The 19,191-nt window shown below is 42.0% G+C and overlaps 1 protein-coding gene across 10 annotated transcripts in view; it reads left to right on the top strand.

Moving 5' to 3' along the window:
• Positions 1–19,191, top strand: part of RBFOX2 (RNA binding fox-1 homolog 2) — a 251,317-nt gene that overhangs the window by 28,879 nt on the left and 203,247 nt on the right. For 8 of the 10 annotated variants that reach the window (XR_005222667.2, XM_037880678.2, XM_037880649.2 and 5 more), the window contains exon 2: positions 17,144–17,194. The exons of 1 other annotated variant lie outside the window; for it this stretch is intronic. Coding sequence is in view for 8 of the 9 variants with exons in the window: in XM_037880678.2 (XP_037736606.1) it covers positions 17,144–17,194 (51 nt within the window). In the remaining variant the exon portion in view is untranslated. Of the gene's footprint in view, positions 1–13,219; positions 13,243–17,143; positions 17,195–19,191 lie in introns of those variants that run through there. One more of the 10 variants, XM_037880663.2, reaches the window with a different exon arrangement.

The following is a 19,191-nucleotide window of genomic DNA, read 5'->3' as shown; positions in this document are numbered from 1 at the left end:
ATTCTGGGGAGGTGGTGTTTTTCCCATGGGAGTGGGGGAGACAGCCATAATATTGTTGGTGGCTTTTCCTGCTTTTAACTCTGTAGTGGCTGCTGCTGTCATATGCACTGTGGTGACTCAGTCCTGCCCTTTGCATAAAGACCTAGTTAGTCTCAGCGAGGGGCAATTACTAGATTTAATGGGTTATTGACTATAACCTGCCATAATGGACAATCTGTTTATGGCTGGTGTTTTTCATTCATGACATATTCAGTGGGGACATGGGGGCGTCCCCCCCACCCCCCCGTGCTCTTCCAGTATGGGGATCTAAGGGCAGAGGAGCTAATTGTGTTTAGCAGCAGCCAGTCTTGTAAAGGAGGAAGAGGTCGGAAAGACAGAAGTGTGCCCAAAAGAATTCTGGGAGGGTGTTTGAAAACATTTTTACATAGCACAATTGGTGTGTATGGCCTGGTGCCTTTATAAAAACAGTAAGACATGGGGTCTGGCACAAGCCACTTACAATCTAAATGGCACCAAATCTGAGGCTGGACATAAGGGAAAAGCAAAGATTACTCTGTAGAATGTTGTGATGTTAGTTATCATGTTAGTTTCTGTTTGTAGTTGGTTTGGTATCTAAACAGGTGGTAGGTTTGGTTTTTTGCTTTATTTTTGTTTAGCTATGTTTTTGAAAAAAATTCTTACATTAAACTAGCAATTTAGCAATAAGGGTCAGCCCTGGAAAGTTAATTGGAAAAAAGTTGATCTGGAGGAAGGAGTTGAATGAAAATGAGGCAGATTGCAAGGCATGTGTTTCTTTGTTCTGGAACTAGTAAACTGTTACAAACTTGTAAGACGGAATTACCTCTCTGAGCGTATCAATGCATAACAGCTTGTTGGCTGGGTAAAATGCCACAGTCACTAGCTATCCCTCTACATGTTACAAATTAATACATGTGAATGTAGTATTAGTGAAAGGTGCAATATTAACAGTCCTGGAGATTGAAGTCATCTGTTTATCCACAGAGCGGATATAAAAGGATTAGCAGTTACAAGCAGCTTTGCACCCACACCACTTCCTGCCAGCATATCCCAGCCCTGATTGGGAGGAACCTTTCGAAGGGTAAGAAGGGGTAGTTCACTCTCCATGGACCCTTTCAGTCCTTGGTACTGCTGTTGAGACTGCCAGTTTAGTGCTAATTGTAATGGGTGGGTGCGTGTGTGTGTCTGTGGTTTTATATGATCATCCATTCCATAAAGAACTGAACTGAGACTCTGTTTTATGCAGATACTGCAGAATATTCCTTTATGTTCAGCTAAGTGGATTTTCTCATATCTGCATGCCAATTTGGCACTGGCCCGGAGCTTTCAAAAGAGCAAGTAGCAGTGTGAGAGGTCTTCTGGGTGTTTCATTCCTTTTTAGGGCTGCTGTATCCACTGACAGACAGTTGGGATTGGTGTCTAAGTTCTCTCTTTATCTCTTTATAAGTGATTAGTGCACTGGACACTTTGTTACTAATGTTACTTTTGAAGAAGTGATTCTTACAGATGACTGATGGTTGATCTGAGAAATAACCCATTCTGCCTTAATGATTTGTCTATCTTTGTTCCTTCCCCTTGTGTTGCAATCTCGTGATGACTCCTGTGAGCTGAGAGGGCCCTTGCACTGTGTGAGCCTCACTTGAGGGGTTTCATTCTCTCATATAGATGCCCTTTTGTTTGCTGCAGCCACAGGGAGAGGAGGTTTCCAGGAGGGGAATGAAGAGGGCCAGGCTCAGTGGTTTTAAAAGAGGGAATGATTTTTTTAGGGCGAGCCTGGGAGCTGCTTGGTTCTGACTGATTCCAGATGGTGCTGCTGGAACACAAAGATTGCCAGTGTGTTTGGGGTGGTGCTGACTGAGGGCCCCCTGAGCGCTTCCTGTGTGGCTCCACGATCATACGAGCTTAATCAGAACCAGCCTTGCCGCTGGAACTCACATAAGCCTCTCTTTTCTTTAGAAAAGAACTTCTGAGCTCCATGTTTTCTCCCACCCCTTTTAGCCCTTTACCATTTCAATTCTGGCCTTGCGGCCCTCCTCAAATCTAACCTGTTAACTGTAGCTGGTTAGGTATCCAACAGATGAAATTCAGGTTGTATAGAGCAGAGGTTCTCAACCTTTTTTTCTTTCTGAGTGCCCCCACACACCCCTCCAACATGCTATAAAAACTCCACGCCCCACCTGTGCCACAATATCAGGTTTTCTGCATATAAAAGCCCGGGCTGGTGTTATTGCCTGGGGCCCCACACCACAGGGTCCCCCACAAAGCTAAGTTGCTCAGGCTTCGGCTTCAGCCCCAGGTGGCTGAAGCCTAGGGTTCAGCCTCATGCGGCGGGGCTTCGGCTTTCTGCCCTGGGCCCCAGCGAGTTGAACACTGGCCCTGCTTGGCGGACCCCTTGAAACCTGCTCGCGGCCCCATTGTGGGCCCTGCACCCCTGGTTGTGAACCACTGGTATAGAGTATTTGGAAAGGAGATCGCTGTTTCTGGGGGAGAAGTTAGTGTGTAAAATGAAGCGGTGAAAATGACACCCCAGTTATTTATGGCAATCTAATTCCGTCAGCTCAGAGTATCCTGGGCTTGGAAAATTCCCTGACACCTAGATAAGTTCATGAAGGATAGGTCCATCAATGGCTATTAGCCAGGATAGGCAGGGATGCAAAACCATGCTCTGAAGTGCCCCTAGCCACTGTTTGCTAGAAGCTGGGAATGGGAGATGGGATGGATCACTTGATGATTGCCTGTTCTGTTCATTCCCTCTGAAGCACCTGGCATTGGCCACTGTCGGAAGACAGGATGCTGGGCTAGATGGACGTTTGGTCTGACCCAGTCTGGCCGTTCTTATGACAAACCTACTAGTCTTGTTGAAAAAAGTCTGTGCTATGTCTCTTTTTTTCCCCCCTCCCCTCCAAAAGAAAACCCACTCTAAAACAAAGCCTTGCTTGCTTAATTTATATTGTCCCATCTTCATTTCCCACCAATAAATCAATTCATCTCTCTCACACACAGCACACTATGAATTAATTCTGCCCTGCGTCTTTGTAGGACTGCCACTCTCCTGATCATGCAGGAAGTCCTTGTGCTCCTGGCCACCCCTCTGCAAGTAGGGCTTCTGTTCCCCATTCCTTTTCCTCTCCCTCAATCTTCTGAGAAAATGAGCAGTGACACTTGATCTGTTCTGCTGCCTTTCCACCTTCTTGCTCCCCACATTCTCCAAGGAAGGAGTCAGTAGTTCCCTGGTCTTGCTTGCCAGGCCAAAATTTCTAGTTGCTGTGGATGAGCAAGCACATGGAGTTTTGAAACCCAGCGAGTGTCACTGCAGCTGGGGGATGTAATTCCCAGTTCGAGCTAGTGCACTAAAAATAGCAGTGTGGTTGCAGCGTCATGGGCAGCAGCTCCGGCTTAGTGCCTCAGTGCAATCCCATCCTAGGTACGTGTGTTGGGCCACTGCAGCCACACTGCTGTACTGTTGCACGCTAGATTGAGCAGACCTAGTGCGTAGTATGTCTACCCGAGCTGGGAATTACACCTCCTAGCTGCAGTGTAGGTGTATCCACTCTGACAAGTAGATTACAGTGCAAATAAAATGCAAGATGCTTCATCATCAACCCTATGTGATCTTGGTATCAAAAGGTGATTTCAACATTGGATTTTAAAGTCTGTGTAGGACCCTTAGATGTTTCCTGATGAGTAGAAATAAAAGTGAAGAAAAGACGTACTTCTAAAATGCCATTGTCTACCAAAAATTCAAAATTCGGTGCTGCTGACTTTTGTGCCTACAGCATGTCCTTGTCTCTGCTGGTATATAGCTGTCACATTGCACATAGTAGTCTCAGGGGCTTGATAATGCAAACGTAGTTCATGTAGGACCAGAAGCAGGCCATAGGCCCTTGAGGTCTGAAATACATTGAAACTACTGCCATCTCTAGCCTATATAACTTCTAACAAAATTCAGATTTAAAGTTGCTTTAAATAAATTGAATTTTTTTTAGTCTCTTTGTTCCAGAAGGCCAAAATGTCCTAAAGCAAATATCTCCATAGCCGATCTAGGGAGAGAAAAGCACAATTAGCAGAAGATTCCTTCCTGACCTCCAGAAAACATAGATGGCTACTTCTCAAGCACAAAACTGACTAATACACCTTTAATGTATTAGAGTCCATATAGCCATCCAGATTTTGTTTAAATACATTGGCTCATTCCACTGACAGATACTCACCATCTGTCTAATAAGACAAACATACTTTCAAAGTGGATGCATATATAAGGGATGTCATACATCCTTTCCTGTCTGAGCAAGTTGTACTGACCATGGGGCTCTAAGCCAATTAGCCGTTTAAATATTGTGCATAAGTAAGATGGCTATCCCGTGGGTTTGAGAGCAATGATCTTTACATTTTATGATGGTAATTGAACGCAAGTATTTCAGCTAAAGATGAGCTGTGGCCAATCTTATAAAGCAATTTTGCTTTCAGTGTTTTTTTTTACTATATAAATTGAAACCCCTTACACTTTCTAAATTGAAAGAAATATTCTGCAGAAACGTACGTTTCTTTAACAATTCTAAAAATACGTTGAAAAAGAAACAGATTAAATCCATTTAGTTGAATTTTATTTTTTTTATAAAATCTATTTAGAGAGGTTTTTGTAATAGAAGCATTTATACTGGGTGATGTTTTCACTTTGACACGTATGAATCATGATCTGCTCAATGTCTTGCCTCCAAAAAAAAAAAAAAAAAAAAAAAAATTCTGATGTTCCTTTGGTTGTGGTTTTCTTTTCTGGCAAAAATTTTCCAATCTTGTAAACAAGATCTGTGATGGCAGCATAATGACTGCTTAAGAAACACATCTTAAACTGAATAAAAACTTTTTAAAAGGAAAAAAAACCCCAAAAAACGATTCTAGGGTGTCACTCTGAAGCCTAGAATGTCTACAAGCTAGAGCCCTGCAGTGGGACTGAGGTCCCGTGGTCCCACAGGACCCGCTGCCATAATAGCAAGAGTGGGTAAAATGTACTTTGTTGTGGGCGCGATTTGGTGGGGAAAAAAATAGACTGTGGTAATTTGTGGGGAAACACTAAATATCTCATTAGTTTTCCAAGAATATCTTATTTGAGAAATTGCTAATTACTTTGTCTAAGCTTCTTTTTCCTATACATGTTTATTTTCCTTGCTCCGAATCTGGTGTAGTACACTGGCTCAAGTCAGGTCAGAGAATCTCACTAATTGGTTTTATTGTTCTGTGATGTCACACGTGCGCAGACTGTCACTGTTGTATCAGCTTGCTGTCAGTGCCGCGAGCAATTTTCTGGTAAATGTTTTTCAAAAAGCAATAATTCTGACATGTAAATAATTTGAATGGTATGTTTCAAAGTTCCGAAAATGGTGCTTAAGCAGTTTAAAAAATTCCTGGTTTTTTAAACAACTTTCTTTTTATAATCATTAAAAAAACTGCACCTTTTAAGGCAAAAGTGTGGTGCAGTTTGTTTTGACAACTGTGATATACACGACAGCAGTTTGCCATCAATAGAATTTCAGCAATGTAAAGCAAATTTTTCTTTTTTTTAAATAACGGTATTAATACTTAAATTTAAGTGAGGGATAGAATTATTTGATATCCATTATAACAGGACTTAAAATATTTTTTTTACCCGGTTTAAGAAAGATTTGTTATGATTTTTACCACTAAAAAAAATAAATAAATATAACTGATCGTTTTTGTTTTAGTAGCATGGGGGAATCGGTCTCTTTTGCATGATCTAAGGTTTTTGTGGGTGGGATCAGGATAAAAAAAATAGTTCTATGCAGGGCTCTACTACAAGGATTGTTGAGAGCTCTTTGTTTAGAATGTCAAGCAGTTCTATCCTCACTGCAATCTGACGTCTCTTACCATCCGGTTTTTACGTTCTCATCCTTTTTTGGTTTTTTTGCACTTTATGAATTACAGCCATATGACAGCATGGCTTTCACATGGTTCTCTCTGTAAAGTTATATTTCTCGTTCTCTTTCCATGTATGTTTGTTTTAAAGGGACACTTTCAGTTTAAAACCTGTTCTTATGTTTAAAACTTTACCTTCTGTTACTATTAACACTTGAGATTACTAGTAGAATTGAAAGATTAGAGATGTTCTTTTTTGGTCTTTTTTTCTGTTTGTTTACATAGTGCATTTGACGGCACTGTAGTCAGTGTCACTGTTTCTGGTGTACAGTCAATTAATTCCCTTTTAGTTTGTGAGATTTTCCACAGTGGCCAGGGAATAGGGATTGGAGTTGAAGATAAATATTGAGAAACACTTTTTAAAAACAGAAAAACGTGATTGTAAAACCATACAAAATTCGGAGGGACTAAGGGGCAAGTTAAGTGCCTCAAACCACTTTTAATTCTTCTAAAACTTAGATTTCAAGATGATGATTTCCATTTGATAAACTTTCTTCCTTTATTTGTGATCTATTTGTGGTAGATATCAGCATGACAAACTGGGAGTTAAGGGAACACATCAAGGAATGTGCAGGTAGGGCAGGGAATTGTGAAGATGTGACACCTGTTCTTTCGGGCCAGGAAACCACACCAAAAAGTTTGGGGCCAATGAACTCCAGCTAGCTTTGTCTGATTTCAGTACTGCTTTACCTGACATTAGTAAAGCTCCCTATGGATGCTTGCATGCCTTGTTTTATGGCTGCCTTGTTTAATGGCTCCTGGCTGCCTTGCATGTTTTGTCTGGCTAACTGCTCCAGATTATTGACATTCTGATTAGGGCTGAAGGCTATTTTGATTAATCTTACATCACTTCCACTTCTTGTCTTTTGCTGCCTTTCCTATCTCCCTGGATAGTAAAACATGCTTGAACTGGGACTCTGCCCTGCATATTGAAAATATATCTCTCTGGGGTGTGTCTGTCTTTCGTGTACTCTCTGTTCTGTAAGGCTCTGACCAGTTTGGGGGCATTTCTTACTTGGTTATAACTGGTGCCTTGTCCATTAATGGTAGCGTAGAACAGAACCACTTGACTGAGTAGTGAGTAACAGGTTGTATTGGGCTATAGAATATTGCATTATTACTAAAAAGATGCGCGTTTTGCTTATGACAGGGAAATACATGACTGCACTGAAAGTCAGGGTCCATAGTGTGGGCTGGCATTTGAGGGAGGAGGGGAACGTGGCAGTCTCACTGTTGTAGTTTTACCAGGCAATATGTATATGTGTCTCCAACACTTTATATGCACTGCTTCTCAGTAGGTAGATATATTTCCTTGCTCCCTGGGAACTAAATAAAACTCTAATCTCATTGTACTACTGAAGGAAATATGTATTTCTGGGTGGGGAAGTGCAGGACATAGTTCCTTACGAAATTTAAAAAATACTACTTTCCTCCATATGTTCAAGTAAGCCCTGAAGCGTGCTAGGAATTAGGTGAGATTCAGAATTCAGGTGGGCAGTGTCCTGGTGTTGGGTTTTTTTTTTTTTTGTCCCATGCAATTATTTATCTTATTCAAGAAAGGATGAGGTGAATTTTCCATTTTGTGTTCAGGCTGATATTTATGGCAATCCCAGTTGTTTACATTCCATAGACACTGCCCATTTCGTCTGAATTCTGAGGGGAGGAGGGAAATGTGGAGCTGTTTCCTTAATTACAAGACTCCATATCCCAAATGTCTAAATTTAGCTCTGCTTCTTGTTGAAAGCATCATTTTTTTTTGAGGCGAACGGGAAACCTTGTATCCTGCTCTGTGAGGCCACTAAAGAAGCAGGAGGAGGTGAGGGTTACCATGGAGATGATAGTTGTGTGCAAGGGGAGAACAGCATGGTTTAGAATTCCAGGAAGGAAGAGGGAGTGATGTCATCATATTTCATGCACCAGCCCAGGCACCACTGTGGTGATTGTGGGTGTGCGTATTTTTTTCAGGAACATCAAGGATGTGCAGTCGGTCATGCAGAAAGGCCCCAGATGTTTCATTTGGAAACATCACCTTGAATTTGTTTATAAATACTTGTCAGGTCAATACCCTGAGTGCTTTTGAATGTATAGTGTGTGTGTATGTGTGTATATACACTGTATTTTATAAAAAGAAAAGGAGTACTTGTGGCACCGTAGAGACTAACCAATTTATTTGAGCATAAGCTTTTGTGAGCTACAGCCCACTTCATCGGATGCATACTGTGGAAAATACAGAAGATGTTTTTATACACACAAACCATGAAAAAATGGGTGTTTATCACTACAAAAGGAGAGTGATCACTTTAGATAAGCTATTACCAGCAGGAGAGTAGGGTGTGGGGAGAGAAAACCTTTTGTAGTGATAAACATCCGTTTTTTCATGGTTTGTGTGTATAAAAACATCTTCTGTATTTTCCACAGTATGCATCCGATGAAGTGAGCTGTAGCTCACGAAAGCTTATGCTCAAATAAATTGGTTAGTCTCTAAGGTGCCACAAGTACTCCTTTTCTTTTTGTGAATACAGACTAACACGGCTGTTACTCTGAAACCTGTATTTTATAAAGCATTTTCTTCTGGTTAAAAAGAAAAAAAGGGTGATGTAACAATCCATGACTGTATCTGTTCACGGAAAATGTGGTTGTCAGCTCACCACGTATTCATGCCTCTGTGGAATAGAATATATGGTCTTTGACTGCATTTCTGGACATCTCTTCCTGGTGAACTAAAGAAACAGCTTCACTAACTTAGCCAAATGGGAAAACTTATATACATATGGGCAGGAGTATATATTGTGGGCAATAGAGGACAGTGGTGCACAGTATAGTTAATATCTAAGTGTGATACCTCTGACCAAAATTACCTTTTTACATTCAAAATACGGCCTGTAAAAATAATGATGGGATTGGGAGGAAGTGGTATAATTCTCAATAGCCTACAACTCTGTATGTAGAGATGTTCATGCTAGTGCACTAATGAGGCGGCAAATAAATAGAAAGTCTTCTAGTAAACAAATGATGTTTGTAGGATTGTTGATGGGCCAAAGCCCAGAACCAAATGAAACTGGAAGAGGGAAGACAGCCAGAGGGAGGCTTACTACTCTATACATGATGTTATTGGAGCTTAATAGCAGGAGGTAATAAAGAGCCATACATCAAATTGGGGTAAGTATCCAGTTGAGGTGCCATAGAGATCAGTTTCAAAACCAGTTTAATTCAGTTTTTCATGAGTAATCTGGTAGTTGAGCCTTAGACACTACTTTTACATTAGTTGTATTCACAGGCGATTCTAGATCAGGAGGTGTTGCAAACAGCAGTGAAGACAGACCTAATGTATTGGGTGCATCCATGCTAAGAAAAAACGGGTTTTCTTACCATGTTAGCTAATACGTGGTAACTAAGACGAAATAAAATTCTAGGGAAGACAAGGCAGTTTGTAGTTTCCAAATGTGTTCAACCTGCTAATTGGTGGTAAAACTAAAACTGTCTTGTCTTAGTGTTTTACTTCAGTTAGCTAACATGGTAAGAAAACACCTTTTCCTCATCCAGCATATTACATCTCTATCTTCGGGGCAGTTTTGCCTTTTTTCCTACTGAAGACAGGGCCACTAATATGAAAGATTGGAGGTTAAAACAGTGGGAGAGGTGCAACAGTGAGGTAAAAGGACAGTGCATCCGCCAGCTTCTGATAAGGAGGATGGTACTGGGATTCTTACCGAGTTAAGTTTCCATGATGTGTTTGCAGTCCCCAAGCTGCAGGCTGAAGGTCAAGAAACAGTTGCTACAGAAGTCTGTTAGACCATTGAACAGTCAAAAGGGAAATGGTTGGCCACCCCATCACTTGCTTCCTTTTACAACTAAACTGTCAGGGAACTATCCTGTGTTGACCATAGTGGTGGACAAAGAAAAACTAAGATCTTTTCAATCTCCAATTTCTCTTTGTTTTTTAGAGAAAAATAAGGGAACCTATGGACCTTTCAGTATGTGTGAGGACTATGGTATTTCCTATCTTGGATGCTGATTGTATGTGTGTGCAGAGAGCGGAAAGCGGGGGGCAGCTTGCCCTGAGCTGAGTCCTTCTTCTGTGTGGCTCCCACACATGGATGTTGTTTACTGTATCAAACGTATGAGTAAATTGACTTCATTAGAGGAGTTGATGTAGAGTTTGTCCCCTCAGTTATGTTTAAATCTTGTCTTGTCTAGAGACCTCTCTTTAAAATTTCCATCATTGCTAACTCAGGTTCATCTTCATCAGTGTTAGTAAGGTTCAGTTCCACAGTGTGGGTGGTCTGACTGCCAACATCATTTTCAGCACCGTCTCAATTAGACTTGCTCCCAGTTGGGTTAGATGACGTGGATGCTGGAAATGGCATTGGGAGTTTGTGAGCTGTCTGCACCAGAGCTCTTAGTTTGCTAATGTTGGTGGAAGTGAACTTGTTCTAGCAAGACTGGGAAATATAAACAAAACCAGAAAACAACAAAACCAAAACCCTCTGATGTAAGCAGGGTGTAAAAGTCTAGCATGGACTTCATGGGAGCAGTTGTGGGGGTAAGTCACAGGGCTGGCATATGTATTGTAACTATTACTTCTGTGCTGTAGTTGCAAACACTGTGGGAGTGAGGGAGTCATGTGTGAGAGATTAGTAGACAGTCAAAAAAAGTGAGATGCCTGTGACAATCAGAAATCTAATGGCCGTGTGCTCCCCTCTCTTCACCTTGTTCTCCCCACTTTAAAGCAGGTCTTGAGCACCCGGGAAGTGCCTTTCAGCAGTAAACAAAATGATGAAATGCCCCATGGCAGTTTGATTTGATTTCACTGGCTAGAACATCTTAACTAAATCTCTCTGGAAATCGGGAGAGAAAACTAATTTGGTGTTGGTAGGAGGGAGTCGTGAGGGAACTGGAATAAGCTGGGGTTGTCCTGTCTCACTAGGCTGTGTTGCTCTTACTGGAAGGCAGACACTTTCTTCTTCCTCCCTGAGGAGGGGTGTGTGTGAGGTTTTTTTAATTAAACCTCTCTTTCTCCACAGTCTTTTTTGGAATGAGTTTTGTTGGGTGTAGGCAGTACGGTATATTTTGCTCTGTATTTAGTCTTTGCTTCCCCTTCTCCTTTGGATCTGCTATTGGGATTTTCTCTCCACTTGGTTTAACTGGATTGTTCTGTTCCAATCATAGGAGTTTAACCCATTCTAACCTTTTCACTCCCTGCTCCTTATCGTCTTCAGCAATAGCAGACTCTGTACAGAATAATCATGCAGCAAGGCCCTTCCTAGATTCACAATTAGTGACCTGTAAAATTGGCAGCACCAGCGACTATTGGCAGGAGCCAGCTTTCCCCAGGCACTTCCCCACTCCCCCTGGAGAGTTAAGCTCAATTAGAGCTACAACATGCACAGCAGGGGATTTGCAAACAGCACAGTGCCACATGGCACCATTTCTGCATGAAAGTCAGAAAGGTATCTTTGACCCTTCTGTGACCTTGATGCTCTCTAGCTGCTGCCCACTCTCTAACCTCCTTTTTCAGCAGATTGAAGAAATGAGAAAAAGCTACTTTCTTAAGCAGTCACTTCTTGTACAACAATATCCTTGACTGTGTTCAGTCTGTGTGGGTTCCCCCACTTCGGTCATAGTGTGGAAACGTCTCACCATATAGTTAACCTGTTGTTGCATGGGTTTCCTTCTTCCTCATTTTCCTTGACCTCAGTGCAGTCTTGAATCCTGGACCAGCCGCATAACTCTCAAGCCGTCTCTGACTTCCTTCTTTCCTGATGGAGCTCCTACTGTCCAACCACTCTGTTTCTGGAGATGACTTTTCTGCATCAAAATCCTTTCACTTACAAGTCCCACAAAGCTTAATTTTGGCTCTCTTCCATGTCCCTGCCAAACCAATCTATGTTCACTTTGGGTTACTTTCTCTCAAACAGTTTTATTTTGGTCATATACAGTGCATACCTAGCTCTCATTTTCTATAACAAGTGGTCTCTGTTTACCCTTTCTGCCTCTTGTCCAAGTAATTCCTCTAGTTAATGTCTGATGTGAACAAGTGCATCCTCCAAATAACTTTGTCCCCCTCTTTCCTTGATTTGTGCATCCCATTTGCCTCCACTGCCTATCACATTGGAGTTGTCTATGATCCTGCCCTTTCCTTCCTTCCCACATCTTCTGTCTGCCAATCTTTCTACTTTCAAGGGTGCTTTGAGAATGTAGTCAATATTTCTAACACCCTTTGAAGATGAAGAGCTATAAAAATGCAACACATCTGCAACATTGATTCTACTGCTGCATTCATGTCTCTTGGCCTTGACAGCAGCAAATATCTTCTCTCTGGCTTCCACAAGTGTCATGGTGATATTTTGAATGTCCTCAGCTATTGATATGACTCTGCCTATAACTATAACAATTAAATACAGCAATCCTTGCTCATTTTGTTTAGTTGCACCTACTTTCTTCAAAAGCAGCCTATTCATGAGTTTTTACTAATATTTAATAATATGGGGAGTTCGAAGAGTCTATTATTCCATTATTAATCATAGCATACTAGAACTGTAGAGCTGGAAGGAACTTTGAGAGGTCATCTAGTCCAGTGTTCCTCAACGACCAGTCTGTCGGCTGGTGCTGGTCCCAGAGATCTCCCTGACACAGTTTAGGAAGGCAGCAAGTCAGTCCCTGGTACCAAAGGTTAGAAACACTGACCTAGTCCACCTCCCTCATGCTGAGGCAAGGCCAAATAAACCGAGACCATCTCTCATAGGTGTTTGTCTTATCTGTTTGTGCATTCCTCCAGTGATGGAGATTCTACAACCTGCCTTGGTAACCAATCCCAGTACTTAACTATCCTTTTAGTTAGAAAATTTTTCCTAATATCTCACCTAAATCTCCCTGGCAGCAATTAAACCAATAATTTCTTGCCCAACCTGCTGTGGGCATGGAGAACAATTCATCGTTTTCTTTCTCTAACAGTCCTTAACATATTTGAAGACTGTTAGCAGGTGTCTCTGTCTTCTTTTCTCAAGACTAAACATGCCCAGCTTTTGTAATCTTTCTTCATGGGTCAGGTTTTCTAAATCTTTTATCATTTTTTGTTGCTCTCCTCTGGACTCTCTCCAATTTGTCCACATCTTTCCTAAAGTGTGGCACCCAGAACTGGACACGGTACTCCAGCTGAGGCCTCACCAGTGCCCAGTAGAGTGGGACATTTACCTCCCGTGTATTACATACACCCCAGATTGGTATTTGCTGTTTTCACAACTACATCACATGTTGACTCGAGCGTAGGCTCGGCAGGATTCAATTTAAATGGTAAATGTCGATTTCAGCTGACACATTGAAACTGATGAAAAAAGTAGCCAGCTGTAACAGCGGGAGTGCAGCCCCCACCCCATTGTGCCTGCAGGGATCGAGTGTTACTGGCCCTGTCGCAGTGCAGGGAGCCCTCTGCAGCCTGCTTTCATGGACCTGCTCCCTCATTCCTGTGATAGTAGGGCTGCAGAGGGCTCCCTGTACTGTCACAGGGCTGGTGATACCCAACCCCTGCAGGTGCACGGGTTGGGGAAGGCTGTGGCCAGGGCCAGCAGGAGGAGGACAAGCCCCCAGCTGTGAGGGGAGGCCACCTAGCTCCTGAATGGCTTGTCGTTGTCCTTTTGACAGCCCTGCCAGTGGGTCTCTGCTCTGTCCTATCAGGACTGCAGTCTTCCCCATACCTTGCACCTGCAGGGATGAGGTGCTACTGGCCCCACAGCCGTGCAGGGAGCCCTCTGCAGCTCTGCTGTCACAGCCGTGCTCACCAGCTGGGAGTGTGGGAGCTGACCCTAGGCAGGAACTATTGAACCCCTGGCCACAGAGTACTGCTGGTCCTCCTCCTTGCAGTCCTGGCCTGAGGCGGGGCGTTCTTTACTCTTCTGGGCTAGGACCGCATCCTTCCCTGCACCTTGCTCCCCTATGTCTTGGGCCCTTCAGTTGTGCAGAGAGCCTCCCAGAGCCCTCTTGCAGTCCTGCTGTCAGTGCTGTTCTAACCCCGCTCCTGCTCCTTAATTTCCAGCAACTGTAAAAATAAAAATCAGTAAAAATTGAAGAAAATTCTCAAATAAAATTAGAATGTCAATTAATTACAGTTAACTCATGCGATTAACTCAAAAAATTAACTGTGATTAAAAAAATTAATCGCGATTAATTGCACTTATAACTATAGAATACCAATTGAAATTTTATTAAATATTTTTGGATGTTTTTCTACATTTTCAATATTGATTTCAATTACAACACCGAATACAAAGTGCACAGTGCTCACTTTATTTTATTTTTGATTACAAATATATGCACTGTAAAAATGATAAGGGAAATAGTATTTTTCAGTTCACCTCATACAAATACTGAAGTGCAATCTCTTTATCGTGAAAGTGTAACTTACAAATGCAGATTTTTTTTTTTGGTTACATAACTGCACTCAAAAACAAAACTGTGTAAAACTTGAGAGCCTACAAGTCCACTGAGTCCTACTTCTTATTTTGACAATCGCTAAGACAAACAAGTTTGTTTATGTTGACGGGAGATACTGCTGCCTTATTCTTATTTACAGTGTCACCTGAAAGTGAGAATGGGCATTCACGTGGTGCTTTTGTAGCCAGCATTGCAAGGTATTTACATGCCAGATATGCTAAACGATCGTATGCCCCTTCATGCTTCGGCCACCATTCCAGAGGACATGCTTCATTGCTGATGATGCTCGTTAAAAAATAATGCGTTAATTAAATTTGTGACTGTATTCCTTGGGGGGAGAATTGTATGTCTCCTGCTCTGTTTTACCCGCATTCTGTATATATTTCATGTTATAGAAGTCTCGGATGATGATCCAGCACATGTTCGTTTTTAAGAACACTTTCACAGCAGATTTGACAAAACGCAAAGAAGGTACTGATATGAGATTTCTAAAAATAGCTACAGCACTCGACCCAAGGTTTAAGAATCTGAAGTGCCATCCAAAATGTGAGAGGGATGAGGTGTGGAGCATGCTTTTAGAAGTCTTAAAAGAGCAACACTCTGATGCGGAAACTACAGAACCCAAACCACAAAGAAAGAAAATCAACTTTCTGACAGTGACATCTGACTCAGATGATGAAAATGAACATGCATCAGTCCGCACTGCTTTGGATCATTATCAAGCAGAACCCATCATCAGCATGGATGCATGTCCTCTGGAATGGTGGTTGAAGCATGAAGGGACATAAGAATCTTTAGCGCATCTGGCATGTAAATATCTTGCAACGACAGCTACAACAGTGCCATGCGAATGCCTGTTCTCGCTTTCAGATGACATTTATAAACAAGAAGCAGGCTGAACTATCTCCTGCAAGTTGTAACCAACCTTGTTTGAGTGATTGGCTGACCAAGAAGTAGGACTGAGTGGACTTGTAGGCTCTAAAGTTTTATATTGTTTTGTTTTTGATTGCAGTTTTTTTTGTACATAATTCTACATTTGCAAGTTCAACTTTCATGATAAAGAGATTGCACTACAGTACTTGTATGAGGTGAATTGAAAATCGCAATTTTGTTTTTTACAGTGCAAATATTTGTAATCAAAAACAAATATAAAGTGAGCACTGTACACTTTGTATTCTGTGTTGTAATTAAAATTAAAATATTTGAAAATGTAGTAAACATCCAAAAATATTTAAAATAAATGGTATTCTATTGTCGTTTAAGAGCGCGATTAATTATTTATTTAAAATAGTAATGATAGTCATGATGTGTGATGGAAGTAATTGAGCACCTTTTGCCACGAAGCAGTTGTCTTTACAAGCACTGTGGCCCTGGAGTTCAGTCTCTGAACAAAGACTATAATCTTTTTGACTCCAAGAGATCATTGAGCTGTGAGAACATAGCCTCAACCTCATGGTCTCTGTAGGACAGAGGCCAGTTTGAGCTGAATACTCCAGCATCAGTCAAGGTCTACAAAGTCTCTCTATCTAACTTCCAGCTGTTTCCAACAATGCAACTACTGGCAGAAACAGCAGTCCTGGCATAGGTTTGCTTTTAACAAATTTGGTCTGGTCAGCTTTGCCTAGTTTTTCCTCTAGGAACAAACAGCTGGGATAACATGCGGGGCTTGTTAAGACTCCAGAACACCCCCTTGCCAAACAATACCTACTGCTGTGTGTAGCAACAGTTTAAAAACAAACTCTGTGCAGGAGTGTGGGATTGCTACTTTCTTTATGGCCAGCATTTTATAACTTTTGCATACAACTACTTCCCCCGTCTGCCCTGGAGGGAGCAGCAGGAGCAGCAGCAACAGAATGAAACTGAAGCAATCCTATTCACTTTTACTCACTCCCTACCCTAACCTTGTCAAAGAAAAGAGGTGTGTGTAAGGTGAAACTGCCTAATTTCTCCCCCAATTTGAATTTGCAAGTGTGGGAGAGATTCTCTTCCTATCTCCAGGAAGAGTAAAAATGAAGTATTGATATGTTCACCTCATCTCTGCTGTAGTTGCTAGAATACGGGAGAGGCTGGGAAATTATAAGAAATTCCACGGATGAATAGGACGTAGAAAACTCACATATCTTTCCAGTCAAGGCAGTGTGACAGAATTGCTGATGTAGGAAGTAGGATGCGCAATTTGGGGGTGAGAGGAGAGAAGAGAAACTAGAACATTTGTTCTTTTTGGGAGTGTGTGTGATATTTTGCCCAAGTTTAGTAAGGTTATAATTTAAACTGTAACTAACATTATGTTCACATGTCAGTGTAGCACGGTTTTCAGGAAAGAGTTCACACCTTTGCTGCCATTGTTTAGATGGAGAGAGTTTTCTCCAAGACTGGGTTAACTGGGCAGCAGCACATAGACGTTTACACTATAATTGTTCTATCTCCACAATGGAAAAAGAGACGTTTTAAAAAAAAAAAATCCTGTGAAAAATAGCAAAAACTATAGACACATCTCACAGGAGATGGAGTAGAAATAGTTTGATTATTTCATGCCTGTATTTTCTTCTTCCGTGCACTCTGGAATATGTAGTTTCAAACTAGTCTGTATTTAGATGCATTGACTCACACAGAAAATAGAACATCGGTAGGAAATTTTAATGTTACCATCCTCTTTTCCCCAAATCATTGCAGCTTCTTGTGTCCACCTGGACTTGGGTAGACTTATAACCCCTTGTTTCTATTCCTTACAGTCGTTGCATTCACCTTTTCTGTTCTCTTGTAGAATGAGCCTCTGACCTCAGGTTATCATGGATACCCTGCGAGGGATAATCAAGTAAGAGTCCGATTACAGTAGACTGTGTGTGTGTGTCTCTGCTTGTGGATGTTCTGGCAGATGGCTTCCTAACACTGTTGGTTTTGGAATGGGGACTGTTTTATTTCACTGGTTGAACGCTTACGGAGGTATACAGTAAATTAAATACATTTTTTGGCCATGCCACATATGGAATGTGGCTGCATGCATGATGGGTTAAATGTGATCCCTCTGGTTCTCATTAAAGAATTTCCTGACCCTTGGCTATTCTTAAAACCGGACTTCAGATCTAAATCCCAAATACCTATTCGGTCTCCTTAGTTTTACTCAGTATAGACGTTCAGTCCGTGAACTCTTCACTCTGTTTTGTTCTTATTGTTGTAACTCTAGCAGCTGAGGAGAGATGAGAAACAGTTTTTGTCTGAGAAGTCTCTTCCCTTGCAGTGCTGCAGGAGCAGAGAACAGCGTGGCCCAGGATGGGTTGCTTCTAGCTCTTATGAATTTGCCTTGGTGCTTTTTGAGTCCTGCAGGGTCCATGCCCCATCCACCAGTTGAGGATGTTTTAATTTTATAGTAGTAAAGATGGTACGGTTTGGTCTATTGCAGCCATCTCAACATCCCCTTCCCACTCCACAGAAGGTGGGAAGCGCCAGCTGATGAGTCTGTGTAGAGCAGGGAAGGAGAGGGCCATCATAAATTGTCTTTCTACCTTTCCATTGTGAGGATATTTGTCACCCTTTGTCCCTTGCAGCTTACAAGTCAACATTGTCCAGGAAGAAGTCCTGAAGCTTGTCTGAAACCTTTATTCTAACTCTGGAATTGAATTTTATGGAGATTTTTGAAGGACCTAAGCAAGGAGTATGGGCACATGCACAGTAGAAGTACAGCTATGTTTGTATTCAGTGTGTCACGTGCTCTGATTTTGTTTCAACAAACACAGTTGTGTTGCACTGAACCCCCTCCCCCCCCCCAACAAACAGAAAACCTCCCTAACCCTTTGTAGGGACACCACATTCATGTGTTAGCTGAGTTTGTATCCATGCTTGCCATGCTGCTGAACTGTTTGTATCTATGCTTTCCCGGGGAATTTGGTAAATTATCCTACAATGGTTCCATGGGAGTGTGGGGATTGGGTTGGGTGACCAGAGCAAGTGCATATAGAGTGGCACACCAGAGCCTGTGGTGTAGCGTAGTCTGTGATCGCCTACTGCACAAAGTTCTGGAAAAAACACGTGGAGCAGTCATACCAGTTAAGGGATTCCCAGCTACATTGCAAAAAGAAAAGCCTTGTCCATGCTACAGTATTTTGGCATTGCAGCCACCTGTATGCCTTATTTTAACTCTCAAGACCCTTGCTGAGAGAAAGTACAATTACAAGTCTTGCCACCATTGAATCCTACACTGGGTTTCTCTACATTGTTGTAGAGAAATAAACAGAAAATATAAGTGTTATAGCTACAGTGGTTGAGTTAGTTCTGCCAGTGCAGTGTTACAATGCTCCTGGCCCCACCATACAGTAGTAGATTTGACCGTTCAGAATGCTGGCTCTGTCCTCTATCGTGCAGCTCTTCTTTTGGCTGCATGTGGGTCTGAGAACACATGCATTGGTACTCATCCGCTCTCAGCTATGCTCCATCCTGTCTTCCAACTCCTGCCATTCAGGGCCATCCTGATGGCACCTAGGATGCGATATGAACAGTCTTGAATGTTCTCTCTCACTCTGCACCCAAACTCTGCACTCTGCACCCTGGGACAGCAATGGGAGACTCACAAAATAAAACACTAAACTACAGCTTTTGTAACCTGAACATGTTTAAATCTCATGAGGATTTGCCTGAAAAATAAAGGACAAAAATCACTTGCTGTTCAGCAGCCAATCTAGGCATGCACATGCCCTATTGTACGCACTTTCCTGATGGCAATCAAATCCATCTCTTAACTGCATTATTCTTTTATTTATGAGACAGTAGCTCCCAGATGCCCCAGTCAAGATGGACATCCAGTGTGCTAGGCACTGT

The sequence above is a fragment of the Chelonia mydas genome, chromosome 1 (genome assembly GCF_015237465.2).
Source record: "Chelonia mydas isolate rCheMyd1 chromosome 1, rCheMyd1.pri.v2, whole genome shotgun sequence".
Taxonomy (NCBI): domain Eukaryota; kingdom Metazoa; phylum Chordata; order Testudines; family Cheloniidae; genus Chelonia; species Chelonia mydas.
The sequence above is the reverse complement of the archived record's forward strand: the minus strand, read 5'-3'. Positions and strand labels throughout refer to the sequence as shown.